At 52.2% G+C, this 17,774-nt stretch overlaps 2 protein-coding genes across 8 annotated transcripts in view; both read left to right on the plus strand.

The window, feature by feature from the left end:
- Positions 1-6,843, plus strand: part of SAG (S-antigen visual arrestin) — a 41,423-nt gene extending 34,580 nt beyond the window's left edge. The window contains exons 13-16 of one of the 3 annotated variants that reach the window (XR_009492798.1): positions 1,002-1,025; positions 2,861-2,916; positions 5,487-5,580; positions 6,606-6,689. Coding sequence is in view for 2 of the 3 variants with exons in the window: in XM_010803842.4 (XP_010802144.1) it covers positions 1,002-1,025; positions 2,861-2,916; positions 5,565-5,580; positions 6,606-6,714 (205 nt within the window). In the remaining variant the exon portion in view is untranslated. 3 annotated transcript variants of the gene reach the window in all.
- An 8,113-nt stretch (positions 6,844-14,956) lies between these two features.
- Positions 14,957-17,774, plus strand: part of DGKD (diacylglycerol kinase delta) — a 110,314-nt gene continuing 107,496 nt past the window's right edge. For 4 of the 5 annotated variants that reach the window (XM_059883753.1, XM_059883761.1, XM_024988126.1 and 1 more), the window contains exon 1: positions 14,960-15,137. In XM_059883753.1, coding sequence (XP_059739736.1) covers positions 14,982-15,137 — 156 coding nt within the window. In that variant the 5' untranslated portion in view covers positions 14,960-14,981. 5 annotated transcript variants of the gene reach the window in all.

Here is a 17,774-nt window from a genome sequence, read left to right on the forward strand (position 1 = left end):
TCATAGTTCTGAGGAAATGGTTTTCCGTCTTTTTTTAAATTCAATTTCTTTCAATTTAAAAATCTCACCAAGGTACTTCCCTGGTGGTCCTGTGATTAAAATTGTGTGCTTCCAACTCAGTGGGTGTGGTTCAATTCCTAGTTGGGGAACTAAGATCCTACATGCCACGTGGTATGGTCCAAAAAAAAAAAAAAAAAGAAAGAAATCTCGTCAAAAGGGAAAAACTCAACTTCTCATTTTCCTTTTCAAATTCCATTGCCAAAGGCCAAGTGGCCTTTTACCTTAATGAGTCCTGGGTAGTTCAGCCATCAAGGCAAATCTATGTGTATATTCCATAAGTCTCAGTGGACGAAGAGTTCCCCCAAATTTTGGTTGGGACCACAAAGTAGAACATGGGTTGATTTTGCAGATTTTGTTAACACAGCTTGTAGTTGTCCTGTTTTACAAAGCGTATAGTGTTGAGACTTCCCTGGCAGTCCAGTCGTTAAGACTCTGTGTTTCCAACGCCAGGGACACAAGTTCGATTCCTGGCTCTGGAATTAAGATCCAAAATGCGCTGCAGCAAGGACAAGATATATATGATATGAGATGAGATATATGTATATATATATACACACACACACATATATATATAGTGTCTATATCTATAAAGTGTATGGTGCTTTCTTTCACTTTCTCTCAGAGGCTCTAAAACAGAGTCGAATGTAGCAGTCAAGGTAAGCGTTTAGCAGGTATTTCATGGTGACCTTTGTGGCCACGAGAGAAATTCTGGACTGGGGTTTATTCTTGAACTTTAGGGCTTTAACTAATCCACTTGAGAAAGACATGGAGTCACAAGCAGAGAGGAATAGCGGAGTGCACCGTGAGGAGCACAAAGATCCTGAAAGTTGTGGGTGATGAAGGACCCGAGGGGGGTGTATCCATCTCTGAATAACGGCAAGGAGGGGTGTGTTGCCACCGTGGACAGTCCCCACAGCCCTGTTTGTGTTTTTGTTTCCTAGCCTTCTGGGAGAGCTCACATCCAGGTAAGCCTCGTCGCCGTCCTTCTCTGCCTGATTCCAGGGTCTGAAGGGGACAAACCCGGGGTTTAAAACAGGACCGTGAAGGCTGGTTTCCCAGTGTCGTGCTCAGGACGTGGGGAACCTTGCCCGCTCACGCTGTGCGGACCTTGGCTGACGGGTGTGAGGCTGGGGTGTTTCGTGGAGACTAGTTGGGTCTGCCCCTGGATGGAGACACACACGTAGAGCCACCCTCAGAGAACAGGCACACTCCACGCAGTTGCCCCTGTGAGTACGCACGTGTGTTCAGGGGTGAAATGGACATAACTCGAAGTCTACCATTTTAACCATTTAAACCTGTGCAGTTGAGGAACTTCCCTGGTGGTCCACCGGTTAAGACTGTGCTTCTAATGCAGGGGGCAGAGGTTCAATCCCTGGTCAGGAAACAGACTCACATGCCGCTCGGTGCCACTAAAACAGAAAAAAACACCACACGATAGAGTTCAGTGGCGTCAAGGACACTCACAGAGTTGCGTGACTGTCCCCATTCTCCGGTCCTTGTACCCGTGCCCGTCCCAAAAGGAAGCCCCGTGCCTGTGGAGCCATCTCTCCCACTCTCCCCACTACTCGGCAACTGCTTACCTACCTTCGCTCTGCAGATTTGCCTCATTTGGACACTTTGTATGAACGGAATCAGGCAGTTGTCTCCTCGTGACCAGCCCCCGCTGGGCGCGTTCGCAGTGTCCCTGTCGTCAGTGCTTCTCTCCTGTTTGTGGCTGAGATTCAGCCCATGCTGTGAGTGGACCACGTTGTGTTCGTCCATTCATGGCGGCTGGACACTTGGGTTGTCTCCATCTTTGGGCCTTTGTGAATAGTGACAGTGGCCTTTTAAATCAGGCACACAGAGGCAGCAGGCAGGACGCGTCTGAGGCAAGCGCTGGCCTTACATACTCCGTCACTGACTCTGTCGCCCCTGCTCCCGTGGAGCCAGGACAACCTCTCTCCTAGGCCCTGGCCACACGGGGACCCACCAGGGCGCCTTATCAACAGATGAGATCTGACCAAAGCGGTGACCCCAGGGTGGGAGGCGGTGGGTCCTGGGTGAAACAGGGAGTAACCCTTGTCCCCCGCCAACCCCCCAACCCCTTTCCATTCTTCCTGTGTCCAGATTTTCCTTCTGCCCCTTCCTGACTCCCTGCTCTCCTTTTTCTGTATAAATTCCAAGCCACCTCAGAGTCCTGTAGCTTCTGGAATTGGCTGGACTCTGCTCATCACAAGGGACTGCTCTCCACAAGACCCAGGTCTCCAGCATTGCAGGCCGATTCTTTACCTCCCCTGAGCCACCAGGGGAGCCCAGGTGGCACTAGTGGTAAAGAAATCGTCTGCCCGTGCAAGAGACTTACTTTCGATCCCCGAGTTGGGAAGATCCCCTGGAGAAGGGCATGGCAACCCACTCCAGTATTCTTGCCTGGAGAATCCCATGGACAGAGGAGCCTGAGGAGGCTACAGTCCACAGGGTCTCAAAGAGTCAGACATAACTGAATTGACTTGGCATACACTATGTCCCTGGACGTCCCACTACTTAGCATGTCCCTGAAACTAATAACCAGGAGGAAGGGGGACCCCAAAATCCTGGCTGCCTCAGCCTCGTGCAAGTGGAGTTTCCGGACCACATTCCAGGGAATACATTTAAAAATTCCTTCCTGACCACTTCCTGATTTCTGGTTTGTTTTGTTTTGGACCTCGCTGAGTCGTCCTTCAGCTGAGGCCTGGGGATCTTTCTCGAAGCTCTGCAGCCACAGCTCTCGGCTGTGCAGTTACAACCATGTGCATTCTGACCGCTCTGCCTCCTTTGCTTCTAGTGAAGTGGCCACTGAGGTGCCGTTCCGCCTCATGCATCCCCAGCCAGAGGACCCAGGTCAGTCACGCCTCGTCTTGGCTTTCTCTAGTCCTGTGCCACCCACGGATTTCTTACTTAGCCACTGCTAGTTCTTCCTTGACCACATCTCTGGGCATGGACGGGGCCAGGCATCCGAGGTTGCTGGCCACATTCAAGTGCCCTGGGCCCTCCCAGAAACCAGGGCTCAGCGACTATGTCAGGGCGCTCGTCCAGTGGTCCAGGCGGTTTGTCCGGATCCAGTGAGTGCCCAGAGGATGTAGCATCCTTGCTTGGATGTGGGCTATCTTGTTAGGTTTTGTTAGGAATGATTTAAAAGCAGACGCTTTGCTATAAATAGGCTTGGGTTGAGATTTAAAGAAAATTCAGGCAAAAGATAAATTTGACAGCCTGAGGCTTTCGTGTTTCATTTGAGAGCATTAATAAGAATTTAGAAAGTGAGTGTTTCTGAGAGTGGCAGTTGTGATGAGAATACAGACGTTACTACAAATGAGGGTCAGGCTGGGATCCTAATGCCTGGGCTCCTTTGAATTGTCAATCCATTGGCTCTTGTATGGATGTTAAAACCAAATGAAGCTGTGGTTGTGCAGCTCTGTGAGCAAGCTAAAAACCAGAAGGCTTTAGCTTGTAAAGCTGCACATGTAAATAGGTGAATTGTATGACACGTGAATTGGACTTCTCTGGTGGCTCAGATGGTAAAGAATCTGCCTGCAATGCAGGAGACCCAAGTTTGATACTTGGGTCGGGAAGGTCCCTTGGAGAAGGAAATGGCAACCCACTCCAGTATTCTTGCCTGGAGAATCCCATGGACAGTGGAGCCTGGTGGGCTGCAGTCCATGGGGTCACAAAGAGTTGGACACAACTGAGCGACTAAGCACAGCACAGTTCTTTTGAAAGAGATAAATGAACCAGCAAAATTAATATGGATGCAATCTCAGAAATTCTGAGGAAGAATTCTCCACTGTGTGTTAAGGTGGCTTAGTTGGCAGGAAAGAAAAATGGACCTGTCTGGATGAGAACCCTCTAGAGTTATAGTAATTAAGAACATTTTAAGTAAAAGTGGTGTAAACAAGTGGGGTTTATTTTTCTTACATTTTATAAAAAGCCTTTCTACACTGATAATGAGACAGCATTTAAACATCAGAATAAGCCCCCATATTCATTTTGGCTTTTTCTCAAAACTATTTTGTCTCAAAGTATGTCTTCCAAATATTTTGGATTCAAATATTCAATGTGCTTTGCCAAAAACTTCCCTTGGGGGAAAAACACACAGCCTAACCATATTTTTTTTTTATTATTATTATTCATTTATGCTTGTGTCATTAAAGCACTATTTTAAACTCTGTGAGACTGAGATGCATTCTGGTCCCTTTCAAGGACATTTTAAAAGGCCATTTTAAAACTATGACCGGAGTAGATGTCATCGCTGGTGTCACATCCTTTTCTGGCCCTGTGAACAGGCTTTAGGACTTCTCTTGGGGGAAGTGGGGTTATTCCTTTCCTGGGTATGACGTCTTCATGTTCCAGTCATTATGGCCCTTATACTGAACATATTACAACATCAAGGCTAAGACAATGATCTTTCATCCTGCCAGATTTCAGGGAGAAAGAACAAATTACCCCACGGACTAGGAGTTCTGATTCCCAGAGGTTTATGCGTCCCAAGTTTCATTTGCAGATGCACGCTCATATCTCTCTCACTAGCCTGGTCCCCGACTCCCTGAGTCTAGATGAGGAGATGCTAAACAGACGAAGCATAAACTAGAGTTAAGAAGGCCTGCCAGGGCTAGAGGCCAAGTGATCTGTATGCAGCAAGTGCTAGAGAAATGCTACTGAGTTTTTACTGTCCTCTGTCTAGAACATTCTTAGAGAATTCAGGTGAAGAGAATTCAACTCTCTTCAGGGCTGTTGGTTGCACTTAGTATAATTTTATGCTCAGCACCAAAGCGGGGTGTCCAGGATGGTTCTTGCTCAGTGTTGTTTTTGATGCATCAGCCTCTTGGTAGGTCCCCTCATCCCTCAACAGCCTCTGGGGTGCAGGTTCAGTGTCAAGTCCCAGGACTCACCCCTAGAGAGCGGGACATGGAAGGTGGACCCGGTGTACTTCCACCACATGGGGTGGGCCATTAATAGCTCCCGGGGACTCTGATCTGGACAAGGTCCAAAGGGCATGTCGTAGGGAGAAAGGCTTTGAAAAGAGAAGCCCAGCCTCAGAGGGGGTGAGGTTAAGCAGGGAGAGGGTCTAGAGGTGAGGTTGTGGCTGTTCCATCTGGGGAGGTATAGGTTGTGGGGGCAACTTTTGGAGGAAGTGATGGTTAAAAATGCAGGGAGAGGGACGTCCCTGGTGCTCCAGGGGCTAAGATTCTGTGCTCCCAATGCAGGGGCCCGGGTTTGATCCCTGGTCAGGGAACCAGATCCCATGTGCCGCAACTAAGACTCTGAGCAGCCAGATCAATAAATGACTATTTTAACAAAAACAACGAAAATGCAGGGAGGAAGGCCCTCCGAGGGGGCCTGGCCAAGAAGCAGGAATGACATGCAATTTTCATAAAATGCGTGTTTCCGGGCCTTTTATTGCTCCACCTGTAAAGTGACCTAATGAAGGAAGAAGAGTTCTGCTAGACAGGACGGATGCTAACAGATGTCTCTCCTCTCTTCCACGCTCACAGATACCGCCAAGGAAAGGTGAGCACTGCCCGGCATTATCCCCGTTCTGTGACCTCCTCCTCCGCAACCCTAGAGCGAGCCTTCACACTTGTGTGTGTTTTGTTTTTTCTTCTCCTTTTTTTTGAAATGCAAGTGCCTGACTTAGGCTTTGATTGCCGAGGCATCCACTTCAAAAAGGCATCTGCTCCAGTGATGGCTATCTTGAGTAAACACATTGCCAGCCACAGGACTAGAGCCCAGCCAGGCCGGCTCTCCCCACTGAGGCGCCTCTGTTTTAGAGATTTCGGTTGATTTCAGTAGCAGATCCTTCAAGCCACTTGTTCTTTTGTCTTGGTACGCTTTAAATTCCCCTCTCTTCTGTTTTAAAACTCACCAGTAAAGAGTGAGCCCTCGAAACTCTAGACCCCGCCCCCACCTCGACCCAAATAAAGGGAGAACACCCCAGGCCCGTGTCCCTGAGCTCTCTTTATCTGTGACTTTGCTGTGTGGTCCCAGGTGTGCTGTGTACCTTCCAGGTCCTGTAAGTAATAAACCTTTATTTTCTCAAAGTTTCCGGATGGTTATTGCTGAAGGGTGTCTTGCAATCCTAACAGGAACCACGAGGGCCGGGCCAGCCACAACAGTGGTTATTGATAGGCTAAGACCCGCACAAAACAAGCACTCACCCCCTTGAGGGGGCGGTTCTTTCTGTAGACGCCCACGCTCTCAACACTGGCGCACGCCCTGGCTTTCCTTTTGCTCCCTACTATCAGGGCATGCACACATGTGGACACACACACATGTCCACGCACGCATGCACACAGTTATCCCAAGCATGTATGTGTGCTGTGTGGGTTCCTTCATTGTTTCATATTTTTGTTTGCTAAAGCGATTTTACACGGAAAGCTAGGAGGAGGACGGCCTCGTCCCCCGTTGCATCAGTGGGAGAATCTTGATGGGTTCCTCTTGCAAAAGGAAGATCAAGGACCTTGTTTTTCCTCCAGATTTCATCGCAAGCGCCAAAGAACATGCCTTGATCAAAATGTTCTTTGTTTTTATTTTAGTTTTCAGGATGAAAATTTTGTTTTTGAGGAGTTTGCTCGCCAAAATCTGAAAGATGCAGGAGAATATAAGGAAGAGAAGACAGACCAGGAGGCGGCTATGGATGAGTGAAGAGGCGGCTCAGGACGTGGGATGCGGGGTCGCTAGCCGCATGGTAGCAGGGCTCCAAGTTAGCCCTTTAGTGACGCTGAATTCCAAAGTGCGGGTCTTCTTCACAGAAATAAAGCTTGTTCTGCCCTGGCTGTGAGTCAAGCTGACTTGTTGGGGAGGCTGAGTAAGTTAGTAAGACACAAGGGGCAGCCTGGAGTCTGGGGGTGCGGGAGCATGGGAGAGTGGGTTGGGGGGAGAAGAACCCATCAAGGTTAGAAGGCACCCCAAAACCATGTGCTCGCCCGATGTGGGGCTGGTGTGTCCCAGGCTTTCTCCAGGGCCTCTGGGGTGGGCTGTTTCGCTGGAAACTTGGGGAAGGGGGCGGTGCGGGGCAGTGTGTCTAGTGACCCGAGCTATCCTAGCTCCAGGGCACCCACAGGGCCCCCCTAGAGAAACAGGGCAGTGGACAAACGTGGGCAAAACCACTCTTCATCTCTGACTCAGCTTTGGTGAAGAATCCTCCTGCAATGCGGGAGACTGGGGTTCGATCCCTGGGTTGGGAAGACCCCCTGGAGAAGGGAAAGGCTACCCATTCCAGTATTCTGGCCTGGAGAATTCCATGGACTATACAGTCCATGGGGTCGCAAAGAGTCAGACACGACTGGGCACCTTTTTCACTTTCACTTTCACTTCACTTTGGATCCAAGTCCTACTTGAGCTCTGGATTGTTGGGCTGTTTCTATTGAATGCAAGCAGTGAAATTGGAGTTGTCTGGTATAACGGGGGGAAAAGGAATGCATTGGAAGGACTCAGAGTGGCTCAGAGAACTTACTTAAAGGAAGAATCTGAGCTGCCACACCTGGGGTTGGTGGAAATCAGAGAAGCCCCAGGGATCATGGCCCAGGAGCTCCGGGTCCTGCCCTCTGGGTTGGCCATTCACTCCTGGTGGCCTAGCTCCAAATGCTCCTAGTCTCTGGTTCCGGTGTGCTATTCCTGGGAAGGAGACTCTGGCCCGATTTCAGCGAGGGGATCAACGCCTAGGGGCCAGCGATGGCAGAGCCTAGCCCTGGGAATGGGTTGTCCTACAAGAGGGGATTCTCCATGAGCCCCATGGGCTTCTTGGTTAGACTGCCTTCACTGGGTTTGGGCATTTAAGGGGTCAGGGAGAGGAAAGCTCGTGTCCAGGAGGAAAGTGAAGCTGAAGAAGGAGAAGATGTAACAAAGGTGATGCCAGGGCCCTGTCTTCCCTGAGTCCTCTTCTTGGCCCATGGTACCCCAGCCTTGGGGTCTGCTGCTGATGGCAGAGAGACTGAATGGCTCTCTTGGTGCCCACAGAGGGCCTGGGGGATGTGTTGACCCCCCGGTCCATGCCTCAAGGGGATAGGATGAAAGGGGATTGGAGCGTTCTACACAGTTTAACCCACTCACAGGAAGCGTGAGGGTGGACACTCAGGGTCAGGTCTCCAGGACCAAGAGCAGTGGCAGAGGACCAGAGCAGGAAGGCCCCACACCTGGGTTTGTTCGGCATGATTCCAGGCTGTCTGTGTCATGGGGGTTGGGATTTAGACCGGAGGGAGGCTCTCGGGAACCTAGGATGGGATCCCATATTCACAAATCAAAGTCTGAACTTGAGTGTTGGATAGGAGGCCTTCCGATATTGATGGCAATGAGGAGTAATTTCTGGAGAAGAGCTAATTATAATACAGGCAGAAAACTGGGCCTTTGGCCCGTGGGTGAGCAGGGTTAGACACAACCTCCCTGTTGTTTTTTTCTGCCTTGCTAAGGGAACAGCAAGCAAGCTTCCATTCCAGCCACGCCCCTGTCTCAAGACACTCAGGGTTGGAGGCACGCTCCTCAGGATCGGAGCCCTTCTGCTGCCTCCCCACTGCCGAAGCCCACAGGTCGGCTGTGGTTGGCTCCCGCCGGAGATTCTGGGCAAGACGGGAACCTGGGACTGTGCCCGGCGGGTCTGGTGAGAGGATCAGTCACTCGGTTCCTGCATTGCTCGACCCCAGGATATCCTAAGTCAGGGTGGACAGTAATAGGCCGGACCTTTGAAAGCGTGTGGGTGTGAGAGCCAGAGAGGAAGGCCAATCCCCGGAGAACAAAGGTCAGAACAGCCCTGGCCCTTCAGGTTATTTTGGTAACAAAACGCCTGACTTTCGCGTGCTGGCTAGTTTACCATCTGCGGCTGGCCACCCCCGTGAGAATTCTGGGGTGGGAGCAGGAAGTGAGCCACTGCTGCCTGACCAGGATAAGGAATCTCGCCTGGCCGAGCCTGTGCGCCAGGGATGTGTCTACTTGGCGTGCAGACCCCTGGCATAGAGAGGCAGGATGTCCGTGTGCAGGTTGGATGGGCGGCCCAGGGCTTTCTAGGTATGTGCGGTGGGAGACACGTACCAAGTGTGTGCCAAGGAGCTGAGGGTGTTGCAGGGAGAAAGTGGTGTCTAAGAACTTGGGGCAAAGTTTGCAACCTGCAACTTTGCTGGAGAAGAAGGGATCGCTGCTGTTTTTTGGGTATCTGTACCATGCTTGGGAAGCACCAACCATGCCTCCCATTCATTAGATGAGAAAACTGCAGTTCAGAGAGGTTATGTCCCTTACCAAGGTCACACAGCTAGTGAGAGTTGGAGTCAAGACTTAAACTCTGCTTTCCTGGAGTCGATAGGAATCAGAACTCTCCTCACAACATTTTTTTTTTTTGGCTGCACCACAGGGCATATGAGACTTTAGCTCCCTGACCAGGGATCCAACTTGTGCCCCGACAGTGGAAGTGTAGAGTCCTAATCACTGGACTACCAGGAAATTCCCTTCACTCATCTTTTGATGCTGAATCTGTATTTGAGAGTTTGAGGGGGAGGAAGGGGAAGATTGGCATTTATGATTCAATAAATGGCTGCCCTTAAGGTTTTTTAAGTTGAAAATATTAATATTATTGAGGTAGTTATAGATTCACATGCAGTAGTAGGAAGCAATACAGAGGGATTTCCCAAAGGTAACATCTTGCAAAACTATAGCCGATACCACGATCAGGAAATTGACACTCACACAGTCCGTCCGTCTTTTTCATATTTCCCCCATTTTAGTTTTTACTTGCATTCATGTGTGTGTCTGTGTGTCTTTTATCGTGTGTAGATAACTTCTTTTTAGAGCGTCTGTTTTCCTATTCCTCTAAGATTTTTCACTGCTTGCCTCCCAATCTAACCTCACGGCCCTAAGTGTCTAGTTTACTGATCCTCGGCAGGTGGGCAGGGAGGGGGCATTTGGAAATGTACGGGGGGCAGCTTTTGGTGACAGGGGTCCCCGGGGGCCAGGGAAACTTTACGGTGCACACAGCAAAGAAACGTCCTGCTCCAGATGTCAGTCATCACCCTAGTTCAGGGTAAAATAATTCCCATGTTTTCCAGTGCACCGTTTTATCCATTCTAACGCGGAGTGGTTCTTTCTGACAGGAGGTGCAGTTCTGCGCTGACAGGTCGAGAAAAGAAAGATTAGGTTGGATGTGAAGTGTGTTATTACTGCCACCTCGAACATGCCCTTAAGGTGGGGTAGACTTGGGGAGCAGCGTATTGTTAGCGGTGATTCACAGCGTGACTCACTCCATCAGGAGGCGCCCGGTGACTGTGCGCTTACAGGCGCCACCTCGGGGGAGGTCTCCAAGGGAACAGCTCGGCAGCCACCCGGGAACACAAAGCCTTCTTCGATCATCAGAGAAAATATGCCAGTTATGTGCCTCTGATTGCAGAACATAACACAGTTCTTACTAAGCCTAATATTCTTTTTTAAAATATACTTTATTTTCAAATAGTTTTAGATGTACAGAAAAGTGGCAAAGTACAAGTAAGTCCCTCCACACGCTGCGTCTCCTAAATTGTTAACATCTAACACTAGGATAGTACATTGGCCACACTGAATGCATCGTGTGTGTGTGTGTGTGTGTGTGTGTGTGTGTGTTAGTTGCTCAGTCTGCCCAATTCTTTGCGAACCCATGGACTGTAGCCCACCAGGGTCCTCTGTCCGTGGAATTCTCCAGGCAAGAATACTGGAGCAGGTAGCCATTCCCTGCTCTAGGGATCTTCCCCACCCAGGGATTGAAGCCAGGTCTCCTGCATTGCAGGCATATTCTTTACCATCTGAGTCACCAGGGAAGCCCTAGAATGCATCAATATTGACACATTATTATTAAGCAGAAAGTACATTCTTTATTCAGATTCCCTTAGTTTTTAACCTACTGTCCTTTTTCTGTTCCAAGATCCCACATGACATTTGGTGGTCACGTTTCCTAAGGCTCTTGAGGCTGTGACAATTTCTAGGACTTTTTCATTATTGCAAATAGACTCCTCTCCAGCTAGATTCCATCTCCCAACTCTCTCTTGAGTTCACATCTACGCCCTTGGCTTTTCACCTCTGAAATGATGGATTCTGGATCCCAGGTACCCCGTGAGCATCCAAAAGGTATAGGCAACAGCACTGTCTCTTCCCCCAACACCCCCAGGTTTTTGCACTTAGGTGTCACTGCTGCTGCTGCTGCTAAGTCGCTTCAGTCATGTCGGACTCTGTGCGACCCCATAGACGGCAGCCCACCTGGCTCCCCCGTCCCTGGGATTCTCCAGGCAAGAACACTGGAGTGGCTTGCCATTTCTTCTCCAGTGCATGAGAGTGAAAAGTGAAAGTGAAGTTGCTTAGTCGTGTCCGACTCCCAGCGACCCTGTGGACGGCAGCCCTCCAGGCTCCCCCGTCCCTGGGATTCTCCAGGCAGGAGTACTGGAGTGGGTGCCGTCGCCTTCTCCGACTTACATGTCACAGTATACGTTATTGTCTTCCCAAGTAGTGCTAGTGGTAAAAATTAACCCACCTTCCAATGCAGGAGACTTAAGAGATACGGGTTTGATCCCTGGGTCAGCAAGATCCCCTGGAGAAGGAAACAGCAACCCACTCCAGAATTCTTGCCTAGAGATTCCCAAGGACAAAGGAGCCTGGTGGGCTACAATTTATGGGGTCGCAAAGGGTTGGACATGACTGAAGCATCTTAGCATGGCCATGTTGCAATTAATTGATATAAAATCACTAGTCTCTGTGGAGGGGAGAAGGCAATGGCAACCCACTCCAGTACTCTTGCCTGGGAAATCCCATGGATGGAGGAGCCTGGTAGGCTGCAGTCCGTGGGGTCACGGAGAGTCAGACTCCACTGAGCGACTTCACTTTCACTTTTCACTTTCATGCACTGGAGAAGAAAATGGCAACCCACTCCAGTATTGTTGCCTGGAGAATCCCAGGGATGGGAGCCTGGTGGGCTGCCGTCTATGGGGTCCCACAGAGTCGGACACGACAGCTTCCCCTTTGTGCCCTTATCAGTCAGCTCCTTGCTGTCATAACAAGGTACCTCGGACCTGGGAGCCTAAGCAACAGGATTTATTTTCTCAGGATTCTGGAGGCCAGAAGCCTGAGGTCAAGTTGTGGTCAGATTCTTCTGAGGCCTTTCTCCTTGCTTTGCAGATGACTTCTCTGTGTGTCTTCATGCGGTCTTCCCTCGGGCTCTGCCTGCCTCCACATTTCTTCTTTCAAGGACACCAGCTGTACTGGGTTGGGGCCATCCCAATGGCCTCATTTTAACTTAACTACTTCCTTAAAAGACCCTGTCTGCACACACAGTCACATTCTAAGGTCCTAGGGGATTAGGGCTTCAATGTATGGCTGTTGGGGGACACAAGTCAGCCCCTAACAAGACCCTTCTCTGCTCCTTCTTTGAGCTTCAGCTTCCTAGGAGGCCTAGCCCTAGAGGGTCAAGGACTTGGAATCACATGGTCCAAGTGAAGTTCTGCCTCTCTTGCCTTCCTTAGGAGAGGTGTCTGAACCTCAGGTCTTCATTTCTAGAACGAGACCATAGAGCTTGCTCTGGGGGGACTCGTGTGCAGACTAGAATTGCTGGACAAGTGTTTGGCATGTGCCTGGTGGTTCGTCGATGGGACTCGTGCACTCCTGCATTGGCAAACTTTCTGGCACCAAGGATATGTTCTATCTTGTGCGGCCCTGGGTGGTAGCAGCTAAACTGCATTTACCTACTGAGCAGTTGAAACGTGGCCACTGTGGCTGAGAAACTGAAGATTAATTTTAATTAATTGAAATAGAATTGGAAGTAGCCCCGTGTGGGTAGTGGGTACAGCAGTGGGCAGTGTAACCGTGGGCCAGGGGCCCCCAGCCTGTCCTCAGAGAGTTCCTGCATCAGGCCGTGCCAGGCCCTGTCCTGGCTGTGAATCCATTCCCCTGGCCATGTCCCCCTATCAGATGTATTTTGTGGCCCCCAGGGGTGGTGGGTCTCCTGTACTTTGCCTCTGGAAAGCAACACCTCGTGCAGTGGGGGCCAGAGCATGCTGACCAGCAGGAAGGACAGAAGCCACTGTGTCCCTAGTAGCAGCCCTTTGAAAGGGCAAGGGGACAATTGTGTAGCTCCACAGTACCGCAAGGACACGACTTAGCAGCTGAACAACAACAGTACCTCAGAATGTACTGCATTTGGAGGTAGGGTCTTTAAAGTGGATTTGTCCCTCTGTTCAGTTCAGTTGCTCAGTCATGTCTGACTCTTTTCCACTCCATGGACTGCAGCATGCCAGGCTTCCCTGTCCATCACCAACTCCCGGAGCCTACTCAAACTCATGTCCATTGCTTCAGTGATGCCATCCAACCATCTCATCCTCTGTCGTTCCCTTCTCCTCCTGCCCTCAATCTTTCCCAGCATCAGTTTGTCTCTCTGAGGTGGCACCAAATCCTTCTCTACCTGGATGTGCCAAAGGGTGGCAAGACCTCAGCTGATGTCACCTCCTCCAGCTTCACTCCCACCCACCCACCATCAGCAGTCTTAGCTGGGAAGGAGGTGGCGGTGGTGATGGTGGTGCTCAGTCACGTCAGACTCTTTGCGACCCCTGTAGCCCACCAGGTTCCTCCGTCCATGGGATTTCCCAGGCAAGAATCCGGGAGTGGGTTGCCATTTCCTCCTCCAGGGGATCTTCCCCACCCAGGGATGGAACCCTTGTCTCCTGCATTGGCAGGGAGATTCTTTACCACTGTGCCATCTGGGAAGCCCTGCTGGGAAGGAGGGGCTTATCCCAAATTGCCTCTGCCTCCCTCCTAGCAGTCACTCTGCCCTGAGTCCATTTCTCTCTCTCCACAGCGTCTCTCAAAAATCTGGGCAGCCATTTGATCCATTACTTCAAAGCCTGGATCATAGACCCTCAGCTTTGTGACCTAGTCCCTGCCCAGGGTTCAGATGGCTCAAGGGCTTCCAGTTTCCCTCAGTTCAGTTTACTCGCTCAGTCCTGTCCAACTCTTTGAGACCCCATGGACTGCAGCACACCAGGCTTCCCTGTCCATCACCAACTCCCATAGTTTACCCAAACTCATGTCCATCGAGTCCGTGATGCCATCCAACCATCTCATCCTCTGTGGTCCCCTTCTCCTCCCACCCCCAATCCCTCCCAGAATCAGGGTATTTTCAGGTCTCAACTTAAAAAGCCCAAGCCCCTTATCAGGTGAACAAAGCCGGGTCTGACCTGTAGGCCCCCAGGCTCATCTCTTCGTGTTTTCTTTCCTTTAGGCTACAGTGTCCCTTTTCCCTAGAAATGTGTTCTTTCTTGCCTACAGGCCATTGCATCATCTCATCTCTTGGCCCCCTCCCTCACCCCACCCGACCCGAACAGGGTTCTCCAGTCAGGGATAACCCCTGCTCATATTTTCCGTCTCACGTTAAACATTTCTGCAGGAAGCCTTCTCAGATGGAACCTTGTATCTGTGTCCCGGTATCCCAGAGGCCCGTGCTAGTATTTTCTTCCTGGCATTCGTGTATACATACACGCATCCACTCGCGGCGCAAGTAAGTGCTGGGCGCAGCTTTAGATGCTGCCGACACAAGGCAGGACAAGAAACGGTCCCGGGCCGCCTGCAGGTCACTTCCATTCTTGAAGGGGAAGATTAAAGCTTTAAAAAAGACAGAAACAAACAAATAAAACACACAATTTGTGTCCCAGGAAGAACAAGCAGACGCTAAATTCTGGGCATCCGACACTACAGGTGGGGACGAAGGGGCGCGGGAGCCCTGCGCGAGTCCTCCCTGCGCGCGCGCGCGCGCCCGGCAGGGGGCGCGGAGGGGGCGGAGCGGGCGGAGCTGGAGACCGCGCGGCCCGGCCCCGCCCCGCCCCGGCCCTAGCCCCGCCCCCGAGACCCCGCCCCCGCTCCGGCCCAGCCCCCGGCCCCGGCCCCGCCCCCGCCCGCTGTGCGCGCGCTGGCCGGGCAGCATGGCGGCGGCGGCGGGCGCCCCTCAGCCGGGTCCGCCGCAGCCGCCTCCGCCGCCGCCGCCCGAGGAGTCGTCGGACAGCGAGCCCGAGGCGGAGCCCGGCTCCCCGCAGAAGCTCATCCGCAAGGTGTCCACGTCGGGCCAGATCCGCCAGAAGGTGAGCCGGCGGCGGCGGCGGCCCGGGCGCGCGCCCCTCAACGCCGCGGCAGCCCCGTGAGGCCCGCAGCCCGGCCGGAGCGGCTGCCCAGGCCCAGCCCGGCCCCGGCCTAGGGTCCCGCCGGGCGCTGCTGCCCACACGGGGCGCGCTCCGTCGGGTAACGGGGCTGGGCGCCCGGGCTGAGCGCGTTCACCCCCACCCCGGGCGGGGCGGCGGCGGCGGGGACCCCGGGGCCGGGGGGCGCAGGTGGGCGCCGCGCGGGGGCCGGGCGGGCTGGGCGCTCGGCGGGGTGGGCCGCGAGCACCCGGAGGGCAGGCCTTACAGGCTGAGGGGGCGAGCGTACCAGAAACGGGGGCTCCAGGCTGCGCCCCGCCGGGGAGCGCAGCCCGACCCCGGCTTCTGCACGGAATTTCTGAGCACCGAGGGGGCTGGTTCCCGCTGGGAGCTCTGCGCTCACCTGTGTGATTCCCTCCCCTCCCCTCCCCCCCACCGCGAGAAACGCGGTTGGAACCGGGAGTGGATTCCGTCCCCTCCCCTCGCGCGGTTTTTCGTGCGGGAAGGGGCCAGGAATGCACGTCCTCTGACCGTCTCCCTCTCCCTCCCCGGGCGAGCTGGGGACCAGGGGCTTGTCCCTGGCTGCGCACCCCGCTTGGCACCTCGCTCTGCACGGAGAACTCCGGGCTCGGATTGTTAGCTGCAGAAAGACGCATTTCCTTTCCGCAGGAGTAAAGTTGCACCCTTTGTTTTCCCCTCGCGGTTTCCGTTGCCCACTGCTTGGTGGGGGGGGGGGGGGGGGGTTGCTACAACAGGTGAGCCCTGTTGTGTTAGCGCACGGCTTCCTCGGGCAGGTGGTTGGACAGGTGGCTGAGGGCAGGCGGGGTCCGTGGGCAGCCCCGGGCTGGCAGACTTGCTCATCCCGCTGCGGTGCGCTTTTCCTCCGCCGCCAGCGAGTTCAGCTGGTACTTTTACCGTGGGAGCCATTTCTGGCTTAATCATCTTTTCTCAGCCTCTGATACCTCTGGGTGTGTGTTATTGTGAAGTGCTCCAGTTATTCAGCACGTAGGTACTGAACACCTTCTTTGTTCTAGGTGTTAACAGTCGAAGTAATAATTATAGTGGTAGTCATTCCCCAGTGCTTACTGCGTGCCAGGCAACTTTTCTTGGGTTAACTTGACAGCAATTGACATGGGTTAACTCATTTAGCACCCATTGTGTTGGGTGTTATCTGTCATCCCCTTCTCTCTCTCTTTTTTTTTTTTTTAATTTTATTTTAAACTTTTTATTTTGTATTGGGGTATAGCCGATTAACAATGTCATGATAGTTACAGGGGAACAAGGAAGGGACTCAGCCATACATAGACATGTATCCATTCTTCCTCAAATTCCCCTTGCATCCAGGCTGCCCTGTAACGGGGAACAGAGTTCCCTGTGCTGTACAGTAGGTCCTTGTTGGTTATCCATTTTAAATAGAGCAGTGTGTGCAAGTCCATCCCAAACGCCTCGAACTGCCCCCCCCCCCCCCCCGCCCCGCCAACCGCAAGTTGGTTATCTAAGTGTCATGCCCTTCTTACACAATTGGAGGTGGAGAGGTTAAGTGACTTTCCCAGGGTGTCAGTGATAGGAACTGTGGGTCTGGATCTGAATTATGGTCAGGAACCCAAGATGGAAGGCAGTTTCTCCATTTGGGGGTTCCCAGGCTCTAGGAGATGGACACATGTCCGCACGACAGGATGATGTAGCAGTGCTGTGGGAGGACAGAGAATCCAACTACCCCGGAGGCAGGATCTCGAGGGAAAGAGTTCGTCAGGAATTAAGGCAAAGAAGGACTTTCCACGTAGTTGAATGGCTCCAGGTGGCTCAGTAATGAGGAATCCACCTGCCGGTGCAGGAGACACAGGTTCATTCCCTGGGTCGGGAAGATCCCCTGGAGAAGGAAATGGCAACCCACTCCAGTATTATTCTTGCCTGGGAAATCCCATGGACGGAGGAGCCTGGCGGGCTACAGTCCATGGGGTAACAAAGGTTCAGACACGGCTTGAGTGACTGAACAACAACATCTACAGGTTTAGGGACACCTGGGAATGGTCAAAGGTGAGTGCGTCAGATGGAGAGGAATGAAGAAGAGGCTGGAAAAGCAGATCAGGCTGGATTTTGAAACGATAGCCCTGGAGCTGGGTTTTTGGCCTTAGGCAAGAGGGAGCCACTGAGGGTCATTCAGAGCGTGAGAGGGATGGGTCACGTCTGCTTCTGGAAAGATCTCCCAAGTAGGGCCCTCAGTGGTACTGGTGGGAGTGGTTCCCTCCTGGTGCTTGGTCCTTGGGCGTGGCGTGTGCCCAGTATGGAGTGGATCATTTATGGCTTAGATTTATAGCTATAGATTTATATCTATAACCTATAGATTTGTAGCTTAGTAAGATTTGAGCTCTCAGAGATTCCACTGTTTGTCCAGCATTCTGTGCTTCAGGAGGCTCCCCGCCCCTGCCCGCCCCCTTAAAACAATAGCTGTTATACCAGCTGTTCTGGTTGAGGAGGAGTGATGGGTAGAGTGTTAAAAATACACCCCGAGGACTTGCGTTTCTGAATGCAGCCACATCTGCTGTACAAACAGCTTAAAGCTGAGTTTTCTTTTGTGTTGTT

Source organism: Bos taurus, chromosome 3, assembly GCF_002263795.3.
Source record: "Bos taurus isolate L1 Dominette 01449 registration number 42190680 breed Hereford chromosome 3, ARS-UCD2.0, whole genome shotgun sequence".
NCBI lineage: Eukaryota > Metazoa > Chordata > Mammalia > Artiodactyla > Bovidae > Bos > Bos taurus.